Source organism: Telopea speciosissima, chromosome 1 (assembly GCF_018873765.1).
Source record: "Telopea speciosissima isolate NSW1024214 ecotype Mountain lineage chromosome 1, Tspe_v1, whole genome shotgun sequence".
NCBI classification, from domain to species: Eukaryota; Viridiplantae; Streptophyta; class Magnoliopsida; order Proteales; family Proteaceae; genus Telopea; species Telopea speciosissima.
In genome coordinates, this window is record NC_057916.1 from 82,548,355 (window position 1) to 82,573,930 (window position 25,576).

At 39.5% G+C, this 25,576-nt stretch overlaps 1 protein-coding gene across 1 annotated transcript in view; it reads left to right on the forward strand.

The window, feature by feature from the left end:
* The window catches only part of LOC122663424 (C-terminal binding protein AN-like), a 33,803-nt gene extending 8,618 nt beyond the window's left edge, over positions 1-25,185 (forward strand). The window contains exons 3-10 of the mRNA XM_043859138.1: positions 957-970; positions 3,545-4,131; positions 5,217-5,385; positions 5,469-5,599; positions 10,401-11,189; positions 11,301-11,348; positions 16,365-16,481; positions 24,842-25,185. Coding sequence (XP_043715073.1) covers positions 957-970; positions 3,545-4,131; positions 5,217-5,385; positions 5,469-5,599; positions 10,401-11,189; positions 11,301-11,348; positions 16,365-16,481; positions 24,842-24,913 — 1,927 coding nt within the window. The 3' untranslated portion in view covers positions 24,914-25,185. The remainder of the gene's footprint in view (positions 1-956; positions 971-3,544; positions 4,132-5,216; positions 5,386-5,468; positions 5,600-10,400; positions 11,190-11,300; positions 11,349-16,364; positions 16,482-24,841) is intronic.
* Positions 25,186-25,576: the final 391 nt, after the last annotated feature.

Here is a 25,576-nt window from a genome sequence, read left to right on the forward strand (position 1 = left end):
CATTCTTCCCCGTGTGTAAAGATAATCTAATCCATTGGTTGGGGTGCCGTTATTTTCCCTCTGCTATCAATTGTACAAAGTCTGAAATGCCCTTGGCTCTATTCCAAGAAATCCCTTGCAACCACTAGAAGCCGTGGATTAAGAGATTCTGATTCTCTCTTCAGCGTGGGTGAAGGAAAACTTGGTCTTATATTATCAATCGAAAAGGGCACCAGACCCTAAGGCTGTGTGTCATATGTGTGATCTTAGCATAGATTCTGAATTCAAAGATATAAACCACACATTCCTTCAGTGATTACTAGGAAGTAGTAACTAGTAAGTAAGCAATGAAGGACGGTATCTGAAGAAGCCTCAAACATTGGATAGAATGCTTCCCTATAATCTGCCGGCTGCCGGTCTTTTAACTGTTGCTTTACTACAATTGCCCTTGAACAACTCTTCCTTGTCCACAAGTAAGACTTCATCTTCGGAGGAGCTTTATATTCTATGTAAATGTTGTGGAGTTACTTGAAGATGGATTATTAGAATTTCAAAGCAGAAACTTAAATGACCTTTGATATGCAGATTTAACTATAAAAGCACTTTTCTTGAAGAATTTTCAAATGGTTTTTTCCTTTCTAGGGTGTGATTGGCAATGGAATTTGCTTAATCAGCCAAATTTGTTCTCTTGAAATAAAACATTCAACAAATTGGAAGCCAAGTATCTAGTATCTATCATGTGATAGTTCCATTGAAATTCGAATTTTGTGGACATGTTGTCTCCATTATCATTTACCAATATAAAATGTTTTTACCTTTATCACTTATTTCAGTTGGATATATGAAAATGTTTAAATCAATTATTTCAAACATGACGGTTTTGGAGAGTAACTTCATTCTGATAGTTGAAAATACAAAAATAGAAGTCATAACATTGATGAAACATACATGGATATGGAATCCGAAACTTGACATAGAACTAATTTAAGGGGTGGATATTCCCATCAATAGTAGTTTAACCAAAGATGCCCTCCAAATGACTCAATAACATGGACCATGGTAAAAATTTTTGCCCTCTTGAATCATTCAATTCAAATTTTCAATGGTAAGATTAGAAAAAGCTCCTTAGCTAACCTAGTCTTAGCCATTTGATCGTAGCATGTTGGCCGTCTCCATGGGCAGTTCACGTCGGAGGGCAACAAACATCTGTCTCTCGTCTATGTTCTCATTCAATTTGTTATCATTCAGCCCGAGCTATGGATGAGCTCGATGTTGAAGTTTTGACAACTTGTTCCCTTCGCTAGTACACTAGGAGAGATAACTCTTTGAGCTCCCATATGTAAATGCCTCTCCTCTCAATGATACGGGATATATAGCGCAAAGCCCAATGGTTAGGTAAACAAGAATGGCAAAAAGGAAAAATAAATATCGGGGGATGGTAGTCTACGATCACAATCGAGAAATCGGGAGTTCTTTCACAGATCACTTCTTCCCCATGGTTGTCCTCATATAGCAATGTCTAACCACTACTTCCTTTCTCTAGGATACTTAGCCACCTAGCTTGTTTTCCTAATTGGCTTCTCCTATTAGAGCCAAACGTCACAGCTTTCTCTAGGTTCCTCTTCCATTCTTCTTGTTGTTCTGTTTTCTCGTTTAGGTGATTGCTTCATTTAGCGATTTTTCAATTAGTTGGAATCTTAGTTTTGATCCGCCGTTTTGGTATAGTGTTTGTTCAATTCCCATGTCAGTGATTTTGGTTATCTTTGAACTTTGAGGCAATTGTGCTCGTCTCTTTGTCGAAGAAGTCCTTCGTTTATTTCTATTGATTGATTTCGTAGTCGATCTACGACTCGAGAACAACCAAATAGAACACTTCTTATTACAGCAAGTTCATGAAGGAACAGCTGAACAATGTTACGATCTCATATCAATCATATGGGGACTGATCCTACATCGGTTACAAATGGGATTTGATGTGGGTTGATATAATCTTGGGTTCCCTCACTTTTATAAACTAGTTTACAAGGACAAGTTCTTAAGAGGTTCGTATCAGTGATCTCAGAACAGCCAATCCTTCATCCTAACCCTCACATGAAAGAGACGACTTGGTGCCAGAGTGAAATGTTAGAACTAGAACATAAGGACGAGTTCTCCTCCTATCAAACAAGAGGAGTATTGTATTAGAGTTAGAACACTTGGGAGTCATATCAAGAGAAGTAGAAGTTGTAATTTTTTCAATTATATTTGCACAAACAGATACAATTGTTTGGGAATATATGAACTACGATTTTACAAGATGTTTACGAGAAACACAAGCGTGAAGTCTCTTGTAAGGGCTGCAAGGAGCTTTGGAACAAGGATTCAAAAGATCTATACGTAAGGACCGATATTGATGCTTTCAGTAGGTGGCTTGATTTTAGAGATCTAGTGCACTGGTTGTGGAATCGTTATCACCTCCAATTCTTGCCTGTTCCAATTCCCTCCAATCCCTCACATAGAAGCGGAAATGACCACCTTACCCACTGTCCAAGGTGGGGTAAAGTGGTCATTTTTGTTCCTATGTGAGGGATTGAAGGAAATTGGAACGGGCAATGAATTGGACGTGATAAAAATTCACTGGCTGTGGGAGGGGTTTTCTTATTTTTGTGGCAGATCTTTTGTTGTTTAAGATCCTTTGTAACTATGACAAATCAAGAATATCGTTTTATGTATATAGTATATAGGTTATCTCTGAGAGCTTTGGGATCTCAAATTGGAGAATTGTATATGATCATAAAGTATTAAAGTTCGGGGGTGGGTGGAATGAATTGATGGGATCTGTGTGACAAATGTTGGTGGCAACCGTTGGATCTCATTATTGACTTTAGCCAAAGTAACTTTAAATGTTTCAATCATTTTGCCTATTTATTAATCCCTTTATTCGATTTATTTTTTTTTGCTACATGACTGCTTCTATTCTAAGCAAACATTTTAATTCACTCAAGCCAATCAAGTTTTGCATCCGCTGGATGGGAATATAATGCTCAACTCTAGGCCCCACATACAGATTGGATCTGACTTATAAGAAGATTGAATAAACACAATGGGCTAAATCTAGCTTTCCAATAACTAAAAGGTCCATGGCCCATCTAAAATTTTAAACGGTCCTCATACATCAGATTTTGTATTCTCAACCACAAGATCAGGAGCCCAAAAATGTCTCCAACCAATCTAAACGAAAAAGATTCCAATCCAATGGTCTTTGATACTCTGTCAATGTCTGTAGTTCCATCTTAAGATCTGAATCGGATGCATCCAGGGTCATTTATGTCAATAACTAATGACAATGCTATCAGGTTCGGACCGAACTCGAGAGTCGAAAGACGAGAATTCCACTCCCCAAGCATGGGAAGAAGAGAAAGCAAAATCTCTTCAGCAAAAAGTGCAAAAATCTGTGAAAAGGAAAAGAGAGAGAGAGATGGAGAGTAGAAGCTCCGAAGCGGCATCAGTAGTAGAATCATCACCAGCAACATCGTCAGAGGAGGAGAAGCAGAGGGGGAATTAGTGAAGAAGAAGAAGGTGTAAGAGTTGCCGGCAGCAACAATGCCGCCCCGTAACGGTAGCATAAAACCACCCTCTTCTCTTCCCCTAGTGGTATCCCTCAACTGCCTGGAAGATTGCAGCTTCGAACAAGAATACCTTGCGGGCATCGCCGCTGTCGAGCACGTGGGCCTCAACCGCCTAGCCGACGGGCTGATCGAGTCCGCCGCCGCTGTCATCCTCCACTCGCTGGCCTTCCTGCCACGTGCCGCTCAGCGCCGCCTCCAGCCATGGCAACTCATCCTCTGCCTCGGTTCATCCGACCGCTTCGTCGATTCCACCCTCGCCGCCGACCTCGGCCTCCGCCTCGTCCATGTTGACGCCTCACGTGCCGAAGAGATCGCCGACACCGTCATGGCTCTCTTCCTCGGCTTGCTTCGCCGTACTCACTTGCTCTCTCGCCACGCAGTCTCCTCTTCTGGCTGGCTCGGTTCAGTGCAGCCTCTATGTCGCGGGATGCGAAGGTGTCGAGCTCTCGTCTTGGGGATTGTTGGTAGATCTGCTTCCGCTAGGTCCTTGGCGACTAGGAGCTTGGCGTTTAAGATGAGTGTGCTTTATTTCGATGTTCAGGAGGTATTCACTGAAGTAAATGCTTGGCATTACTATGTTCTGTTTTTTTTTTTTTAAGTTGATCACTGGGTTTCTAGGAATCTGATGTTTCAAGGTCTTGCGTTGGAACTCCATTAATTCTTTTAGTCGGGGACTGATTCATAGTGTCAATGCTTTCGAGTCCAAATTTGCTTCATAGTGTCAATGCTTTCGAGTCCAAATCTGCTTCATAGTGTCAATGCTTTCGAGTTCAAATCGCTCTGGGGGAACCATAGGGTGGTAGTAAGTGAACCTGCTTGAATTTTTGCTGTTTTCCCTTGTCTGAGCGGAAAGGACACAAAATTTCAGCTGATGGTAAATCTGAAACGTAATTCACCTTCGGCTGCTAGTGGACATTTTATAAATTTAAATGCTTTGCACCCAAAGTAATGTTACGATAATCAATTGGTAGGTAGGATATAGCTTTCCTTCCCTTGCTCCGTGGTTTTCATTTCCTTTTTGAGGCAGCTTGTTAATCCTTGTACGGTCCGTGCGTAACTTCCTTTCTTCCTTAAGCTTAACTACCTAACATTCAGTTGTTAAACAAACCAAATTGTGTGACTGCTTACCATTTGACCAAATGAAAACCGAGCTCAGGAGTCTGACTAAACTCTTTTTCTTTGAGGGGATAGCAGAAGGTCGATTTTGAGGAAAGTGAATGCGGAACCTCAACACTGATGTCCTTGGTGTTATCTTTGAGAAAAAGATTTGATCTCAACGGGGTTTCTTAAATTTCTCCAATTTATGCACGAGGCTCCCGCCACTGCAGGGTCTAAAGAGGGTCAGAATGTACGAAGTCTTATGAGAAAAAGGAGAGAAAAAATAATCTTTTTGAATGAAGTTTATTGTCAAGTCCAGAATTTGTAGTTTGGTAGAATGAATAGTCAAACTTGTGTGCATAGTCCCAAGTCCCAACTCCCAAGTTGAACTTTTGACAATGGTGCCACCTTTTCATGGATGTTGTACTAGGTTAAACTTGTCCTTGTTAATCACACAGTTACATTATATCTCTAATTCACTCTTCAGACTCTAATTGATTTTGATTTTTCTCTCCTAATTCTCCTGTACAGGGTGAAGGAAAATCAGGCAGGCCTTCTATAACATTTCCTCCAGCTGCTCGAAGAATGGATACGCTTACTGATTTACTTGCGGCAAGTGACCTTATTTCACTCCATTGTGCTCTATCAAATGAGACTGTTCAGATTATCAATGCAGAATGTTTGCAGCACATAAAACCTGGTAATTATCATATTAAAATAATAATTGTTGGAACCCCCCCCCCTCTTCTACACACATAAAAGGGTGAGCATTCTTTTCTGCAGGAGCATTCCTTGTGAACATGGGGAGCAGTCAGCTGTTAGACGATTGTGCTTTGAAACAGCTTTTGATTGATGGCACTATTGCTGGTTGTGCGCTAGATGGTGCTGAAGGGCCACAGTGGATGGAAGCATGGGTATGAGCATTAGCCTTAGGGTATGAATTGTTATCTTGTATGCATGGGATTATTAAGGCATGAATATATTATTTGTAGTAATGATTGTTCCTTACGATACATGCTTTCTTGGTAGATATTTTTTGTTTTGGTACCTTATTCCTTTTGCCTTTCTAACCAAAGTCCTGCCATGCTAAGATTACATCATTCCTTAGAATTTATTGTTGGATTTTCACCTGCCCTTACTGTTATACATAGCCAATGTGCAGCGCTAGATCTTGCTGTGCATAAAATCATTGGTGGATGTGGGTCCCAGTTTGAAAAAGTGCTTACAGGACAGTATGAACAATAAGCAATAAACTCAATGCCTTGTTCTGTGGATATGCCTTAACTTGATCTATTTCTTCTAACGGATGTGATTTTATTCAAACATTTAAAAGATAAATATATGACGTTTGGGGCATGAGGCTTACGGTTGATGATGTTTTCTTAAATTAAACTATGAATGAGAAATAATTGCAGAAATATCCACATGATAATATATATTCAAAGAATAACTAAGTGATTTGGCCATTGCAGTTCTTTTTTCTATTCCCTTTTTATTTGAGAATCAAATTGCAATCCAATTCAATTTCTATTGGAAAAATTCTCAAAGTAAAATGGAACGTTAAAAGGATTTAAATCACTCTTTACCCATTGATTGGAAGTAAATTGAAGTGAATTAATGAAGTAAAATTAAAACAAACAAAATGGAATTTTTTCTAATGATCACCAAGAATAATTGTGTAACTAACTCAAATACATTCTAAAATAGTGACAAAGTTTATTTCACTTTCAATAAAAAATGACAACAAGAATATTTTCACGGTTTCACCCGCTACCTTCTCTTTGCTGTGTGCCCGCATATTTTCTTTTTATTTTCAGTTACTTCACTTTACCATAGAATTTTTAGTTTGCTTCATTTCTAACCAGCAGTTCATCAATCTAGGTGTAGCATTCAATTTGGTCACAAACGAATGTGAAACAAATGATTGTATGGATCCAGAATCAAACAGTGTGTAAGCAGGCTGTCCAGAAATATCAAGTATACCTGCCAAGTATTCTAATTCTTTTTAAGTATGGAATTTTAGGAATAGAAATACATGGAATAAAGAGTAACTTATGGAAATTGAAATTTAGACAACACATGTGCAGATTAAATCAAAAGTAAAATGATTAAATGTACCTGCAACCACAGATAGGGATGCCTCTGCATCCTGACTAGTCAAGGAGAATACTTGTCTTGAAGCTGTGGGCCTTTGGTCATTATGTGCAACCCTATTGCCCTGATGGGTTTGACTGCCCTGAGCCCCCTGAAAGTCCCGTCTAAGCTGAAGAGTACCACCTGGTTTCTAACCCTACAGGGCCTAAATATTTTCAACTTATTTTTTTTTGGTATAATACATTACAAAATATAAATTTATTGTTGGATTTTTGAAAAAAAATAAAAAATTAAAACAAGAATGTTATATAGCCTCCATCCTCTAAAAAATTGAAACAAAATGTTATTAGCCTCCATCCTCTGGCATTTAATGAGGTCCATGATACTTAGTATAGGGTCTGTGCAAATTTTGATGATGGAGGCTCTACCTGCCATCCTCAAGATGGCTGTGGTACTTATTGATGGTCGATGTGGATATCCCCCCCCCCCCCCTTTTCCAAAAAAAAAGAAAAAGAAAAATGAAATTATATGTATGCTGCGAGGTGTTCTGAAGCATTTAACACATGTTGAGCACAGCACTGGTTTCAAACAGTACCCGAATACTAGCACATCTGTTGCAACTCAGAATGGTATCCAGCACCTGCCTCCCTCATATCAGATGAATGGTTGTCCACAATTAGATGCTTGCCAGCATTCTGGATAGATAAAACTCTGCATTGATGCAGATAACCATAGTTCTTATATTCCTATGGGTTTATATCTTGTAGTAGAAAAATCTTTTTCCTGTAACAATGGTGAACCACCATAGAGGAGGTTGTTAGGGACCTAGGGCAAAGGAAGAGATGACTATTGTGGTTTGTATCTTTGTAAAGAATTTTCTGCTTCTTTCACTATTAAATTAGGAGAGACTAGAGCTCTATTTCGTAGTTCCCTGTGTGTTTTTGATACAGCCTTACTCTTTGAGCCTCCGTAAAATACGGTTTGGAATTCTATTGAATAAGATACCTTGACTTGCAAAAACAACTTTTTAATGCTTTACCTACTGATGGAAAATGTTTGATTAAGCTCTTTTATTTGGATATAGCATGTAAGGAAATAGTGATGCTTCCTCTTTAGTAGCAATTTTTGAGTGTTGGCAATCCGTTGTTGCACATGATGCTGATTGACAACCCAGGGCCTGTTTCCTGTTTTCTTATTTGAATTGATAAATTAAAGACCAAAACTTATAAAGGCATGTTATAATGGTAAAAGCATAGTACTAAATCTTGCGAAATCTCGGTTGAGATCTCGAATATTTCGAGTATCTCGACCTGACCGAAACAAAACAGCTGGTCGAATAAAAAAAATGCAAAAACTTGGTCGAAATTTCGACCATCTTGCGATATCTCGAGACAAAATCAGAATCTCGCGAGATATCGAGATTCCTTTTTCAAAAGTAGCTTTATAAATACCAAAACTCGTTAGTCTTTTCGACTGAGACTTTACAAGCTCTGGTTTTTTTCTCCTTGTTCTTCATCCTTTCACTTCTCCTTGCTGATTCTTGCATCGGCCTTCAAATCTTCGCCGCATCTACGAAGGAGAACACACCATTAGCACATTTGTGAAGTGTTTCCACTATTTCAGTTAAAACCAATTTCTCCAAAAATGTTTTTTTGAAAGGAGCATGATCAATACTTGTTTGTCTGTGATGAAATTAATATATGTTAGACACCGGAGGCCGATCTACAACCTCACGGTGTTGAATTTTTTTATTTTTCTGCATTAAAATTTTGATTTTCTTACAACAAAAATGTAAAAAATAGGGGTTATGTACATTGTATGGTGATCAATTAAATATCTTCTCCATCCATTCCCAGTTTTGAGTACGACTCCCACTCACAGGGGCGTAGTGGATCATCTTTTGTAGATGACATCTTTTTTTACCCAATCCACCAGTCGTACCCGTATATGCTTCCAGAGACGTCATATCATAGTGGATCAGTGGGTAGTACTTCTTCACAGTTTGGTGACCCATATCCTAGGATAGGTTACCTTCAGCATGTTGATGATGCAATTTACATGGCCACTGTGGATGACTACACTCGTTTCTTCTCCCATATTATGATGTGACATTCATTTGTCCTACAGTCGGAGAACAATGCACGTCGGCTCCATCAGACTATGAGTAGGGTCGATCTTGGACGTCGAAGTAATTATTATTAGAATATTTGTAAACATTTGAGTCACTAGATGACTACTTGACTTGTATTGGACTATTGAGGATATTGTTATATTGATATCATCTTCTTAACTTGTTATTTATTTACTATGCTTAATATTATGACTTAAGTTATGACTTATGAGTCATTCACTTTATGTTTCCAACTTCCAAGTCATTTTACTTGTTTAAATTGCTTATTAATCATTAATTTATTATGTCCTCTAGTACTTAAAATCTTAAACGATGTGTATGTGTAGTTAACTAAGTTATACATTAGGATTCAACCGTACATTACCAATCAATGGTGCAAATCCAAAACACCACTTTGAGTGACTATTTTTGCAATTTGAACATTTAAATGTATTTATATAGCCTAAAATAGGGTTTCCATGAAGTTTCAGGCCTTAACTTGGCCTAAAACCCACCGAAATGACCTACCGAAACATAACAGAAAAATAAAATTTTGACCGAAATATCCGAAGCCCGAAACACCGAAACGAACGAGTTTTCGAACTATGGGTACAAGAGCTTGCTGCCCCACAATACAAGGTCTCTTCTCCATTTAGATGTTATATTAGTTCTGGCCCTCATTCTGTGTAACTTTGTTACTAGGGATGGGCATTATGTTGCTCCAGTTAATTTCATATATTACCTAATGCATGGACCCATGGCCATGATTACTATAATTTATGTTACACATTATTTCTTATTATAGGTTTTAGTTCTCTTTTCTTCTAGTAGCTTATAGACCCTATACAATGAGGTGCCCTTCTTTTTTCTATTTTTATGACAAGGTCCCATTCTATAACCACTTTAATTTCCTAAATAATCCGAAATCATTTTCTATGTTGGCTGTCCTGATGGTTAATTCTTCGTGTGCTTATCATCAATATGTGATAATATGTGATAATAACCCAAATGATATCATTACTAAAAAGTGGTATATAAAAGCTTTAGAGACCAATGTTGACCAAAGTTTAGATTTTTTTTTTCTTTTTGGGATGGGGGATATAATAGCTTGAAAATCCAAAAGTGGTCCCTTTTGCTTCCCACAAATAAGCACTTTTTATCTTTCTTTTGCTATTGTATCCATTATGTGTTTCTTAAACCTCTTCTTAAGACAGTTTCACAACCACCTTAAAGTGCCATAGTTTTGTTTCCAAGTACTTTCACATTTGTTCTTGAGAGAGAAATTTCATGTGTAGCAACTAGCAACATCATTCCTGTACAAGAGAAGTTAATCATTGGCCCATAAAGACTGGTTCACATCGAGGGAAAAAAGCATCAATAGGGCAACAGTTGTTTTCTCTGTTCATGTAATCATCCTTTTCGATGCACATGCATTCTCTTATGTAGGGGCTATTTATTTATTTGTTTATTTTGGAGTGGTGCTGAACCTTCAAATCCTGGGCTTGCTTCAGGTAAGGGAGATGCCCAATGTATTGATCCTTCCCTGCAGTGCAGATTATAGTGAAGAAGTATGGAGCGAGATAAGGGAGAAAGCTATTTCTTTGTTGCAAATGTTTTTCATTGATGGGGTTATTCCAAGTAATGCTATCTCTGATGAGGATGATGCAGTAAGTGAAACAGGCTATGAAGATGAACAATCTGAGAAACTAGACCGAGATAGCGGCTCAAGGAGTCATATTGTTGAGCAGTTGGCTGATGACATTCAATTAAGTCCAGAAAACTATCAGAAAAAGGGTATTTTTCAATCAACGGAGTCCCACAGCCTACCTCAAGCTTCAGGTGTGTCCAAAAACCAAGCTGAGGGAAGGCGTAGCAGGTCAGGGAAGAAGAGTAAGAAGAGACATACCCGCCGTAAATCCCAGCAGAAGTCGGATGACTTGGAAAGAGATAGCAACTGCACCTCACAGCGAGAAGATGATACTGCTTTGAGTGGCACTGATCAAGTATTAAGTTCTAGTTCCCGTTTTGCTTCCCCAGAAGATTCTAGAAGTAGGAAAATTCCTGTTGAATTGATAACAGTGTCAACTTCTGAGCGGCAAACAAAATCAAACTTGGGGATTAGTAGAAGTTCAGGTGAACTGCTAAAAGACGGTTATGTTATTGCTTTGCATGCAAGAGATTGTCCTGCTTTACATGTGTCCAGGCAAAGAGTTCCTGGTGGTGGCTGGTTCTTGGACACAATGTCTGATGTCACTAGAAGGGATCCTGCGGCACAATTTTTAGTCGTTTTCAGGAGCAAGGTGTGTATTGAATCTTTTTTACCTTTTGGTTTTGTGTATAATGAATTCAATGGAAGTGCTATTTGTCTTGCTAATCAATCTGATATACTTATCTGAATGCAATTTCTTCAGGACACAATTGGATTGCGATCTTTTGCTGCAGGTGGAAAATTATTGCAGGTAGTTACTATTTGTCATAATTTTGTTTTAATTGTTGAGAAACAATTCGGTGGGGACATGGAATATTGGACTCCAGATTCTAATGCATTAGTTTAATATTCAATATTTATCTTTATTCCAGCAAAAGTGGGTTAATATTACTGAGCACCCACCTCCCTGCCCCTCAAGCCCCTAAACAGAAAGAGGAAGTGATAGACTTATAATTTTGTTGGTAACTAGAGGGTTGATAAAACAGGATTCCATCTGTCAAAATATCTGTTCACAATTTTGATTAACTCTGGTCTATCAGGCACTCTGTCAATATGATACAATGGTTCTGTGTGAAATGGCTGAAATATGTTTATTGAAGTGAAGCTACCATCTCATGTACTGTATTGAACTCAACTGAATGAAGCCTTATCACAGCTAAATGGGTTTGGCGACATGACACATGTTTCTCCCTTCAACTCTATTAGTTTATTTAACCCATTCATTACCGTACATGGATATAAATCTGTGTAACCCAACGTCCATCTTGCTAATTGCATAAGATTCTTCTCCCCATGAAAGAATAATTGTATGGTATTCTTGGTGAGATCTGGATCCTAGCATGAGTATAGGGAGTGGGACGTAACTCGTAAGAGTGGTAGGATGCAGATTCAGATCACATAGCTATAATTATACTCAAAGTGTCTATAAGGACAACAGATATGTTTCTATGATCATTACATTTGATTACGTTGCGATGATTATGGATTAATGACCTGGACCAGGTTGTGGCTAAAATGCTTAATTCTATATTGATGATCCCCCCCCCCCCCTACATTATCTGTATGACTAGCATCAGACCTAAAGAATAATGCAATGCTTAATTCTATATTGATGATCCCCCCCCCCCCCCTCCAAACATGATCTATATGACTAGTATGAGATCTAAAGAATAATGCAGTTGCTTGCAGCTCCAAACACTTTGTGAGGCATGATTTTGAAAGCTCAATAGTTTGACAATTCAGACATGCATTTATACATTTTTCCTGTGCATTGATGTTGACCCCATTCAAGATTTTTCCTTCTCTTTCGAACAGTGTTTATTCTGTGAATAGATCTGTAGAAGAAAATATTGTTTGGGAATCTTTTTCCGTTCTTAATCGGGTTAGATCAACCCATCAAGGCATCAATTTAGTTATGACACTTAATGAAGCAAATATTCTTACTTTTGAAATTAAAAAGCAGTTGATGGTCACTAGAAATTAGTGATGGTAATGTGTCCTTTAGGGATCCATCTTGACCAATCCTTTCTCCTTTTCACTTTTTTTTTGAGAGGCCAGGGGGGGGGGGAGATGATATGTATGTGGCATAACCCTTTTTTTTTAATTAATGATTTTTTCCTGGGATCTATTTTTGTGGCTTGTTGAGTGATCAAATTGGTGATAATTTTACTTCTATTTGTCCTTCTAATAAATCTAACACACCAGAAAGTGTATGGGGCAGCTAGGATTGGGCTCCCAACCCAGCCTACCCCATGTAAAACATGGGCTGGTGCAAGGACAAGTTCTGTATTTTGTATGGTAACCAAGTGTTGCTATTCATTTTGCTAAAATTTGGTAGATTTATGTGGGCTTGGGTCTGTAGGTGTTTCTATGATGGGGAGTGTGGAAAACCTAGGACCTGTAACCAGTAACTTGAGAGAGAAGAGAAGATGGAAGAAAAATTGATTGTAATGCTTGAATTATTTAATTGATAGGCAAAGTGAGACCCTAAGATTGATTCTCTCCAAGATTTGCAGTTTTGAGAGTCGTTTCAAGGTTCTCCGATTTATGGAGAAACCCTAGTTCATAGAAAGAAAAGAAGAACTAGGGTTTCCTGCTTGTTTCATCCTTTTAACTTCATTTATTTGGAAATCGTGTGGTTATACATTGAAGGCTTGCGGTTTCCAGTTCTGGAAAATTTTCTGCAGTTATGTTTCTATTTTTTTTCATTCAATGACGGTTGGAGATAGATAGTTGCTGCCTTAAGGATTTCTCTGATTTGATGTCGCTAGTAGAATGGGTTCCACCTGATTTCCACCTGCATATTGAAGTATTTCCGCTGTACGACTGCCGGAGGAAGAAGACTATATACTGCTTCACCGTGCCTTTTTTGTCTTCCCGCCTCTCGATTATGAGAAGAGGGTTTCTGCTGGCTCTGCTGGTTTTCTTCCACTGAATCGAAGGTCTCACTTAATTGAATGGGGATTATGTGTGCTATCTAGTTGTCGAGAGGGAGTCGATGGCCATTGCCGAAAACTTCCTTCCCTCCTGCAACTTTGTGTGGTTGTTCTCTCCCAAAGGGCGACTGAAACTCTAGAATCTTGGCTCCTGTTGATGCTCCTACAGTGAGAATCGAAACCAAATCAGGTCTGGTTCTCAGATTATCGCCCCAACTTGTTTCAGCCACACTTTGTCGGCATAATACCTAAAATCAGGGACTGTCTTTGGGTGATCTTGAGAGGCCTATGTGTTACAAAGCCTTGCCTGAAATTTAGGATCGAACAGATCAAAGGTGAGGAAATTTTCTTCTTCGAAGTCAAGTTTGGTTTCGTTTCTGGTTTCGGATGTGGCCAAAGGTTGAAGGTGATTATGCTTCCTTCTCTCACAGTAGAAGAGGCCTGAAGATTACGAAGTATTACCCAATATTTCAGGTTGAAAAAGCCCTATTTGTTGCGAAATTCCCTTCGAACCAGGTCTGGTTCCGTGACTTTCTCCACCTTTGTTTGTGTCGTGAGGTTGAAGAAGACCTTCTGCCCACGATATCTCTTCATCTTAGTTAGCTTTATTTTGGATTTCCATTCATACCCCTTTGTTTCACTTGAAGACAACTACTCCAATAGTACCCTATGTCATCATTACTTATCTAGTTTCATATATTACCTCTCCTTTCTCTGTTTATTCCACTTAAGCCATTCTCCAAATTTTCATGTCATCATGTGCCATCATTACCTTATTTGAGTTTCCAGCTTTGCCCTTACTTTGTGAACTTATTTGCTCCTTGACCCTATGGCCTTCTTTGTTTCTTTCAAAGGAATCCTATACTGTTCCCCATATTTACCAGAATGCCATCCCTTTTTCAACTTTGTGTTATTTACAGTTCTACCATCCCCTTATTTGACTACCCAATTGACCCTTGAAAATTCTGGTTTATGACCAGTTTGTCCTTTGGCTTGGGTTGTATTTAAAAGTAGATTTCCACCAAATTACAGCCATGCCATCCTTTTTTACCAACACTGTTCCTTTTCAATAATTCTAATTCCCTTCATATCTCATACCTTTGGCATATACCCATAACCCCTTTGGAAGTTAATGGTATTCTCTAATTTGCCATTTCTTTTTTTTTTTTTTTTCCATTACCCTTAGCACCTCTTGGAAAAATCTGGAATATTATGTTTTTGCCCCATCTCTTACATCATCTCTGTTATGTCCACGTGTACTACACGTGAGGGGGGGATTATGTACAGTACACCTGCAGACATTGCAGAATGCAGAACTTGCAGAAACATTGGTGCAAAACATAGAACATCAGTTTTCTCCACCATTGCCATTGGGTATCCTTCGTTATTGGGTTGAGTTTGCCGTGAGGGGGAGATTGAAGTATTGAAGAGTATTGAAGATATTTGGTTGTTGCCTATTTGAGGACTTTCAGTTGGGTTGATACAGTTTTTTTTCCGCTGCCTGATTCAGTTTGTTTCCACTGTTTGTTGCTCTAGTTATTTCACTTCAAGATTCTGTGTCAGTATGACAATCTGAGATTCATCACTGGATAGTTATTGAAGATCGTTGAAATCTGTCTTTTTTGGAAGACATTTCAGTCCCGGTTTGCTGATCAAGCCTGTCCAAGTTTTGAAGATCTATTTGTTCAAGTTCTTAAAGGTTTATTTGGGAGCTGCATTCATATGTCAAGCTAGATTCTGCTGCACCTTCGTTTTTTCCCATTTTATTTAAGTTGGGCATTAGTACCTTGTATGCACCAACTTGAGGGGGAGTGTTAGCTTTATTAGGAGTTCTTTTTTTCTTTAGTTCAAGCTGCATCTTCTTTCTTTACTTATTTGTATAATCCAGCTTGAGGGGGAGTGTTGGAATATGCAATCCAGAATACCGTGGGGGTATTCTGGTCCTTTTGGGGTTAGTTTATTTATTATGTTATTAGGTACAGTCGGCTATGTGGGTTTTAGTCCCACATCGCCTAGTTTAGTCTCTTTGTAATTTCCCCAATAGTGGGGCTTGCCTATCAATTAAATAATTCAAGCATTACAATCAATTCTTCTTCCATCTTCTCTTCTCTCTCAAGTTATTGGTTACAAGTCCTAGGTTTTCTACAGGGAGCTTGGATAGCTGAACCTAAGCAGCTCATTGAAGTTTCTTCTGGAACTGTGGAGTAGATGATGGGAAACTGCAGAATGACCCTTGTTTGTAGGAGTTGATGTGGTTATAATGATAGGTTCGAAATTGACATTTGACTAGGTAAAATGAGAATACGAGGCTAGCTGTTCTTCTTCTGTCCTTTTTATTCCATTATTAAATGGAAATGTTGACCTCCCCATCAGTTTATGAAGGGGCATGTTGCAAGAGAATAATATTCTGCAATGACAGATGTTCAATTTGCTGATAAATTTCATAAAGATATTGGCAGAACCATAACTGCATGCATTAGACTTACAAGAAACTTCGTGCATGGAGCATTATCATAGGTTTATTCTAATTTTTCTTGTATTGTAAGGACTTGTCGTGTCTTATATAATGACTTGTTCTATTTGCCTTCCATTTGAAATTAATGGCCCTCATTCACTGACCTATTTTTTTATCATGTTATTGTAATATGTGATTTATATAACATTTCCTTGCGAGCCATCTTATGAGGCAGATCTCTTGGGACTTGCTCATGATCTATTTCTTTCTGAAGATGCTTAATGCTGTGGCTGAAATCAGCTGCATGAATGCCAATGGATCCACCTAGCGTCTTCTGTTTGTAGGTTTGAAGCTTAATTTTATTTTTGAATTCCAGATAAACAGAAGAATGGAGTTTGTATTTGCTAGCCACAGTTTTGATGTTTGGGAGAGTTGGACATTGGAAGGCTCTTTGCTAGAGGACTGTAGGCTTGTCAACTGTAGAAATCCTTTGGTATGTTTCTTTGTTCATCGAAGATGTCTGTTTTTATTTTGTGGTAGAATTCTTCAATCAACTAAGTTTTAGTTATATGATCCTCAGAAGGTGTGCTATTATCAGTAAATTTTCTATAATTCGATAATTTTCATGAATGTTATTTTGATTATTTTGTGAACATCATAGCTTCCAAGCATTTTTGTTGGGAATATTTCTCACCCTATTCTAGTTGATTGAGTGCCTTAAATTTCCATATTCAAAAAAATAAATAAAAATTCATTTTATTGTTTTGCCTTCTTTCTGTTGATGCTTTGTTGTTTTGTATGGCTGAAGTTGATTTGCGCAGTACAACAACCCCTTGCTTATGTAGATCGAAGGAGGAGGAATAGAATATGGCAAGCAAGCCTAGCCCATCGAGCAGGCTAGTTTGGGATCTTGTGGTTGAGCTTGGTCCACTTAATAGGCCATCAAGTAGTCTTTTAAAGTAGTCCATGTATGGGGGCCTATTTGCTAATCCTATTTTTCTATTAGTAGTTGCGACAAATAATTAGTTTCTATTTCGGATATTTGGTAGCCATAGGCTAGTTTCTATTTAGGTAATTGATAATTTTATTTTCCTTGATGTACAAGGCACTACTATCACATGTGTGGGCATTCTCTTAAGTATCCTTTTGGAGGGAGTAGACTGTTCTATATATTTTTTTGGATGAATAAAAAATTCATTAACCAAAGGAAGGAAGGAAGGGGGGAGGGAAATACAAGCACGAGGCTAGAACAAGCCTTGCCTAAACAGTGCTAGGACAAATAAAAAAGGGGAAGATCCACAACAAAATTTGTGCACTAAAGAAAGGGCATTAACTAAAAACACCGAAAGCCAACTAAAGTGAAGCGAACTATCCAAGATCCATTGGCTCACGATAGAGGGCATGACCTCTGATATCCGGGCTTAGGGGCAAAATCCTCTCCGAGCAGGGCAAGGAATAGGCAATGTAGGGATGATTCTTAGGAAAAGGAAGGGAGCTTGGGTTGTGGCGGTGAAAAACTCGAAGGGAAGGGGGGGCAATAGACTGGGGTGCAGAGTACGGAAGCCCGGTGTTTGAGTTTAGGCCCAAATGTGAGTGAGCCGAGACAGAAGGGTTTGAGCAGGAGGATGGATGGCTAGAAAATAAGACCAGCTGGATCAACCAAAGAAAAGGTGGTGGGCTGGGCCAGAGAAGGAGTGGCCAAAGAAAGAGAAGGGACCACAGGGGGTCGAGGGACAAGAAAAGCTTTGACTTACCTTTTGAGGAAGGGGGTAATCCCCGGGCTCAAAGGGTCAGGTCTAGGCAAAAGCGACGGAGGAAGGGAGCTGGGAGGAGAGGGTCCCGAGACTGCATAGTGGTTTCAAACCAATGGGGCAGAGGAAGATCAACCACTTGAGAAGGCGATCTTATTGCAGAGGTCCATTATCGAGATCGACAGCACGGATCTCACACAGGTCGCGATCGGTCGGGGTACTTCGATCAGATGGGGAAATGAGAGAGACTGATGGATCAGCATCATCGACAAAGCATGAGGCCAAAGCTGCAAAACGATTTCGTCCTAGGGGCAAAACAGAGGTTTGGTTTTGCCTTGCGGACAAACCGATAGGACAAGTCAAAGAATGGGGAACTCTTGACCGATGGTTTTTTTGGCGGGGTCTGGTTCTGGTTCTTCCACGGGAGGGCAAACTAAGCGCCGGAGAGATGCTTTGGGTCTTTGGCAGTGCCTGGTTGGGCCGACAAATTACTGCCAGAAACAGGGATGATGGTCACGACAGTGTTTACTTCAGGGATCACAATGGAGTGAGTACTCCCTCTGGAAAGCAGCCAATTCTGAGCAAGAGAGATTTCCACTACAGAGGTACCTGTTGATGCAGATCCTAGCCTCTGCGAATTGAGGAAGCCACCCTAAACCTAGGGTTTTAGTGGGAGCCTTAGTTAAGTAGTTTATTTCCATACTTAGTTTTTATTTTGTGTTTTAATTGAACTGGGTTAAATTGGTTGCATCCAATTGGTTCAATTGGTTTAATTTAAGTGACGTAATCCTATTGGCTAAGAGGCCCTTATATCCTATTGGCCACTAGGGAATCTTCCTTTATTTTAAGTGAAGTGATCCTATTGGCTAAGGGGTTCTTATATCCTATTGGCTACTAGGGAATCTTCTTTATTTTAAGTAGTTTAAGTTGTGTTTAAGTCATTAGGGGTAGGAGAGTCTTTTCTTTTAAGACTTTAAGTTGTTTTTAAATTGGTCCTCTCTCCACGATTTAAGTGGGAGAATTCAAATTGTAATAGGCGTAGGAATTAGGCCTTTGGCCTCTTTATTTAATAGAATCGTGGGAGAGGCTCCCCCCACCTATTATGTTTTAAAATTTTCGTTTCTCGATACTGCTGCTATGACTGCCGGCTGTTGCTCTTTGAGAGTATTCCTTGTGGGTAATATCAAGGATCCCCTTGTGAGTAATATCAAGGGCTAGGGCTGGAGGAATCCGGCGACTCTTTGCATCTCGTAGATCGGGAGGTCCATCTCCTCCTTCAATCAAGCTCTTCAAGGTTGCTGCCATTGAAGTTCTGCAATTCCAGTAAGTTTACAAATTTCTGCGATTGTATTCTTCCTTTCTTCTTCCTCCACCTAACCTAATCGATTTCCCCAAACCCTACTTTCTCTAATTACATTCCAGCATTCATCCCTCATCCGTGTTCATCACAAATTAGATCATAGCCTCCCCATATCAGTTCCTCCACTCGATCCAACCAGCAGCCACAACTGTCCATTAAAAACCCTAATTCCCTCCCTCACCATTAAGACCTAAAACCCTAAAACCTATCTAGACCTAACCAGCCAGCCAAACCTCACCAAACTCCAACCGAATCACCTTCCCCACATCTGTGACACTCGGCCAGAAGCCCTTGACCTGTTTCCCCCTAGAAACCCTAAATCCCTTCATTCATGTCATTCCCAAAACCCGAAACCCTAACCCTAGAATTCCAGAATTTTAATTTCTTATTCAATCCTAATTAAACCTTTACCATTAGCTTCCTAAAAACCTGTATGTCATTACTACATAAAGCCCTAACTCAAACCCCTAGTTTTGACCCTAATTCTGCCCTAACTTAGCCTATGCTGTCCCAATCGGCCAGCCCTGGCTCCTGGTGGGACTATTCCTACCTAGGACTACATAACCTGTAGTGGTGGATTCATCCCCAACAGCAGTGGTCATTTGTTGGCAAAGAGAGGAGGCGTGGCCGAAGGTTTTGCAGATCAGACAGTGGGGCGGTGACCAATCGTAAGCTACACTTTGCAGAAAAGAGTGTCCATCTTCTTCAACAACGGTGATGGTTGAGGGGAGAGCTTCATTTGCAGAAACTTTAATGCAAATACGAGTGAATGAGTCTATCCTTCCTACTGGTTCTGGCATATGAATGCAGGGGGGTGCCAAGTACAAAATCGACCAGACTTGGGCCTTCGGAGCACCAATAATGGAAGGGAAACCCAGGGAAGGAGATCCAAAGTGGGATAGAGGATAGGTCGACACTTTGGAGGTGGATATGGCGAGTCCATTGCCTCAAAAAAATTGGTTTTCTACCTACCAGCCATGGCCCTGCTTGTAGGGCACAATTCTTATCATTGAAGTCAGAGAACTTGAAGATGAACAATCCATTCCCCAACAGGTAAGTCTCAAAAGACCCTAGAGGTCTCCATTGTTTGGAAAGAAAGAGCTTAACAATGTGGAATGGTGGGCGATTATCAATGAAGTGTTCAATGAGAGTATTTTCCCACAAGGAGGTTTCATCATCAAGGAGACAAAGTGCAGAGGGAGGCTGTCAGAGGAAGAGGAGAGGGCTGGACCGAAGAGGGACTTCCAAGCAGGTCGAAGAGGGGAGGTAAAAGGGACATGGGGTGGCTGCGGAGAGAGGGAAGGGGAGGGAGTAGGAGAAGAGGTCAAGGAGATCTGACCAGAGGGGCCGGTCATGGTGGTCGGAGAAAACAGGGGTTACATGACGGAAAGAGGGAGAGGAAGGAAAAAACAAATCCGCTCTGCAATTTCACCGACTGTTCTATATATTGGAAGGGCCTTAGCAAGGATTTAAAACTCGGATTTCAGAACCAACTCGGTTCTGGAAAAACCGACTTGAGTTGAGATCTCGGCGAGTAGGTGCATTTTTTTTTTTCCGACTCAAAGCCTCATCTCGATGGGTCTTAGACCTAGTTTGGGTTTGGAACTTGGTATTGAGCCTATTTTAGGCCTTTGAAACACAATGGCACTATCAGATTTTGCAAAAACAAAGTTTAAATATGAGTTTCACTTCGGACCATAAGTTGGTAGGCGATGATGTACTAAAATACCCTACTCTACACATAATTTAGTAATATAAAGCAAGCAAAACATTCAATTAATAGCTAAACAACTTAAATAAGAATCAGAAATGTTAAAGTGATATATCAAACTGTTTAATAGTGTTACTACTAACATCACATAAAATGACTTTGAATCAAGTATTCATTCCCCACTAGTGTCACATAGTCTTCCCATGACATAGTGTTGCTGTAATGTTGCATATAGTGCTCCACAACAAGCATATAAGAGTTTTGTCGAGTTAGGTAAGTAAATGCATAGTAGATGGGTCATTTCCATGGGTCAACCCGAGATCTCGTCTCGGCGAGATATGGACAAGATGCCTCATAAAAATGGTTCAAAACGAGATCTCGGCGAGATCTCACACTTTTGGGACTTGCCTAATTTCTCGTCTCGTTTTTACCAAAAACCGAGAAACTCGGCAAGATCTCGCTGAGTTCTCAAACTATGGGCCTTAGAGCCCAACCTCACGATTTTGAAGTTTATGAAGCTTGGCTTTGACCCTTTGTTTGCTGTGAGCAAGGTTTTAAGTATCCTTCGATACTGACCGATACGTGTCCTATTTTTAAGGTACCGATACGATATTTTTTAATTAAAAAAAAAATGTATCGCCTAGTATCATACTGACCGATACTTATCCTATTTTTAAGGTACCGATACTATACTTTTTAATTAAAAAAAAATGTATCGCCTAGTATCGATCGATACGAACTGATACAAGTCGATATGACTCTATACTAATCGATACACTCGATACTTGCATTATGGATACATTGCTTATATTTTTTGTAATGCACGTATGTTCGGTCTGTGCACAACATCATGTTGGTTGCATGTTTACCTGAGTTTGAACCAGTCCACAACTCTATGGTATTAGACTATTAGTACATGTAAAAAACCTCATCATTTATACATAATCAATTGAATATGATCGGCTCGTCATACTTTGTTCTCCTTTTTATATATGATATATTCTAGATATTGCTTATTTATAGTGTTTGATGCTTCAAAACTGTATTTTGCATGCATAATATGCATTTCTATGCGTTTCTTGACCATTTCTTTGTGTATCTATAGTGTATCTTGCGTCTCTCCGATACGATATGAATATACAATATATCTCTTAAAATCACCCTTCCGATGCTATACCCAATACCGATACTTAAATCCTTGGCTGTGAGAGACTGTGGTATGGGTGAGATGCCCTATTAGATGGTGAGAGACTAACCAAAGCCATTGGTGAGAGAGGCCTTGGTCATATCCCTTTCTTCTTCCCCTTGTTTCTATTTTATTTTCCTGCAACCCTAGGCCCTATTGAAGCTGTCCACACTTATCTTTGGGACTGTGTCACTGCCCGACTGTGATATGGTGGTGGAGTTGCTGTTGGTGGAAAACAAATGCTGTTATGTCATCCCTACTGCATTCACATACCCTGTTTTGAAGTTCTGTTGCAGAAGCATTCAATCCCTTTTCTCTTTCAATCTACCCCACAGATCCTTGTGAGGTTTTGAATAGTTCTTCCCATTATTGGAGACCTTCCATTGACCAGAAGTTAGGGCCCATCTAATGGTTAGTTCTGCTATAAGTTAGTTACTAAATCTGTTCTTATGTACTAATTTCTTGTCTTGTGCCCATCTTTCAATCTAACCATCAGTTTGGAGACATGCTTGGAGAGGTATCCAGCTATTAATCTCTATCTTTGATTCTAGTAGACCATCAGTTTTGTACTATCATAGCAACCTATCTAACCCTTCGATACCATCAAATTTGGAGTATTGTTCCATTACCCTAACTCCTCCATTCGACCAGAGTTTTTGGTCGATCCCAGCCCTGGTTCTATGGTTATATCGAACCACATATACTGCTGAAACACTTGGCCAATGGTCCTACTTGTGGGTGGGTTTAGCTACTTGCTGTTTTGGTGAGTCTATCGCAATCACTCGCATTATAAATCAGTTACACTTGTTGTGACATACATTTATAGCTGCTCTCATGTAGAAATCAGCTGACCAAATGCTGGTTATTAATAGTGAACTGAGCATACATTTATAGGATCAGCCACAGAAAAACATCTTGGTTTTGCAAGAAACTGAGACGAGATGGCCTTAGATTTTATAAATTCCCCTGTTTCAACCCAACTCGACAGGTTTCGACCTGTTTCGACTGAAACAGTCCATATTTCCCAAGTTTTGACCTGAACACCTATATAAATTCACTTATCCCCATCGAAACTCAATGAAACCTAGCTTGAAACCAGGATAGGCACTTATGTAAGTAAATGTTTTTATATTTGTTATTTCATTTACTTAAGATATTATTCATAAATAAGCAAATACCCCCCTATTTGAATCCAATAAAAATAGTTACAAAATCAAATTCTAAAAGGATAAAAAATCAACCCCCCAGTTCAAGAACAAAAACTGGATTTTCGGTGGTAGGTGCAATTTTTAACTTTTAAATGCTGGGGCTTTTGCTCAAATCTAAAAATTCCATAAGAACTTAATATGGTAAAACATTGCTAAAAACCAAAAGTACAGTAATTTGTTTTGAATTTTTTCCCATCGAGTTGGCTGGGAAAAAATCTTTGGTTTCGACCATATCTTGGTTTTTGGCTGGTCGAAACTGAGTTTTAGAACCTTGGGATCAGCTGATAGTACAATATATTCAGGGTTAATATTTCCATGGGAAAAAGCTGGGCACATCGTTGGTGTATAGTAAGCTAGTGCCCACTGTGTCTATCTCTCTCTTCTCTCCTTTGAAATGACCACATGCCCCTCCTGCATGATACCCCATCCGCTCCCCCATTGTTATCGCCCACTAGTTTATCGCACAGGGTAGTGTGCCTATCCCTCTCCCCGTTCCGACATAAGAAATGCAAATTCTCAGTCAAACTCAGCCATGTAACTTTGTAGTTGTAAGAAGAGTGTTTTCTCTTTTTAGTTTAAACCTCTATGGTGTAAAAGGAGTTTTGAGAAGCTATGTGTAGTAGAGATGGATGAAGTGGAGAGGTGCATCTGGAGTATTGTGTGATCGACGTATTCCTTTAAAGCTTAAATGAAAGTTCTATAGGACTATTGTATGACCGGCTGTGACGCATGGGGTAGAATGTTGGGCAGTTAAGAAGTGTTATATTGAAAAGCTATGTGTAGTAGAGATGAGGATATTCAGATGTATGTGTGGAAAAAATAGGAAGGATAAAGTGAGGAATGAATGTTTTAGAGCTGACTTGAGAGTTGCCCTGATCAATGACAAGCTATGAGAGAGTCGTTTGAGGTGGTTTGATCATGTTTAATGGAGGCTTAGGGATACCCCAGTAAGGAGTGATATTATCCCGATTGAAGGAGCTAAAAGAGCTAGGGGCAGGCCTAAAATGACCACAGAAGAAGTTGTAAGGAAGGGCATGCATTGTCTAGGTCTTGTTCAAAATATGACCTTGGATAGAGCCTATTGGAGGGCAAGGATCCATATAGCAGACCCCATTTAGCTGAAATTTTTCTGACTTGTTGGGCTGTGCCTCTTTCCTCTTACGAAAATCTTACATCATTCATTTTTCTTTTTTACTTTCCATCTTTCATTTGTCATTTGTCATATCTCATCTCTCTTTTCCCATCTCTTCATTCCCCTTTTTTGTATATTGTTTTGTTTGGATCCATGCAGCCGACCCCATTAAGTTGGGATAAGGCTGAGTTTGTTGTTGTTTTGGTGTAAAAGTAGTTTAGTCAAATATCTCGCTCTTGATGCTTCATATATGCATTTTCGTTTATCCGAGATAGAAATTTTCTCTAATTGAATCCAAAATATATGGTTTCAATGCATATATTCTGCCTAATTGTTTTTGACCTTTCTTGTTGGACGTGGGTCAACTAATCCTTTGTTAGCTTCCCTCATCTTCAACTTGATTGTCGTTTGTCCAATGCATTGGGTTGCCCTTGCCAACACTTTCTCCAAGAAACTTTTGATTAGTGATTTTGTGGATTAACTATCATTTTCTCAACCACTACAGGCTATTTTGGATGTGCGTATTGACATTCTTGCAACCGTAGGAGATGATGGGGTTGCTCGCTGGCTTGATTAAGCTGGCTCTGTGGGAGGACGAAGCTAACCTATTTCACGTTTCGTAGATTGTCATGTTTGTATCCTCTTCAACTTGTAAAGCATTCAATTTTGATCATCTTAAAATCGAACTTACAGTGTTGGTTTTGTTTACTTTGTGTTCTAGCTTCTCTCTTTGCACAGGGTGCTTTGCTGCATCTGTTTCTAGAATGAAGAAAATTGTTGATTTCTTTTTATGGAAGAAAATTATTGTTGGGAATTTGTATTGTGGTGAATTTTAGTGCAAGTTTTGGCTGGTTTCTTGTACAAGGTAAATCGGTAGCTTTGACTGATCACACAATATCTGTGTCCAAGTCTTTGGAGCCCTAATAGCATAATGAGTGGAAGTTGTCAGACTCAAGTTGTAGCAAATTGGTGCTGGAGGCTAAACCAAGTGATCTATCTGAGGTTGGGTACTGGCTCAAGTTTTCCCTCTGGTAATGCCTCCTGGGAAAAAGCTAGTTGCACTCGGGGCTCAGGCACTCGGAATAATTTGAGAGGGGGAATCAGATCGGTTGAATTGACCGATTCGGATTGGAGCCGTATGTGACTAATCCTGATTCCAGCTGATTCGGGTCGGAACCTGACGTGACTGATCCTGATTCTGGCTGATTCGACATGACCAATTCTTGATCCAAAACCCTTG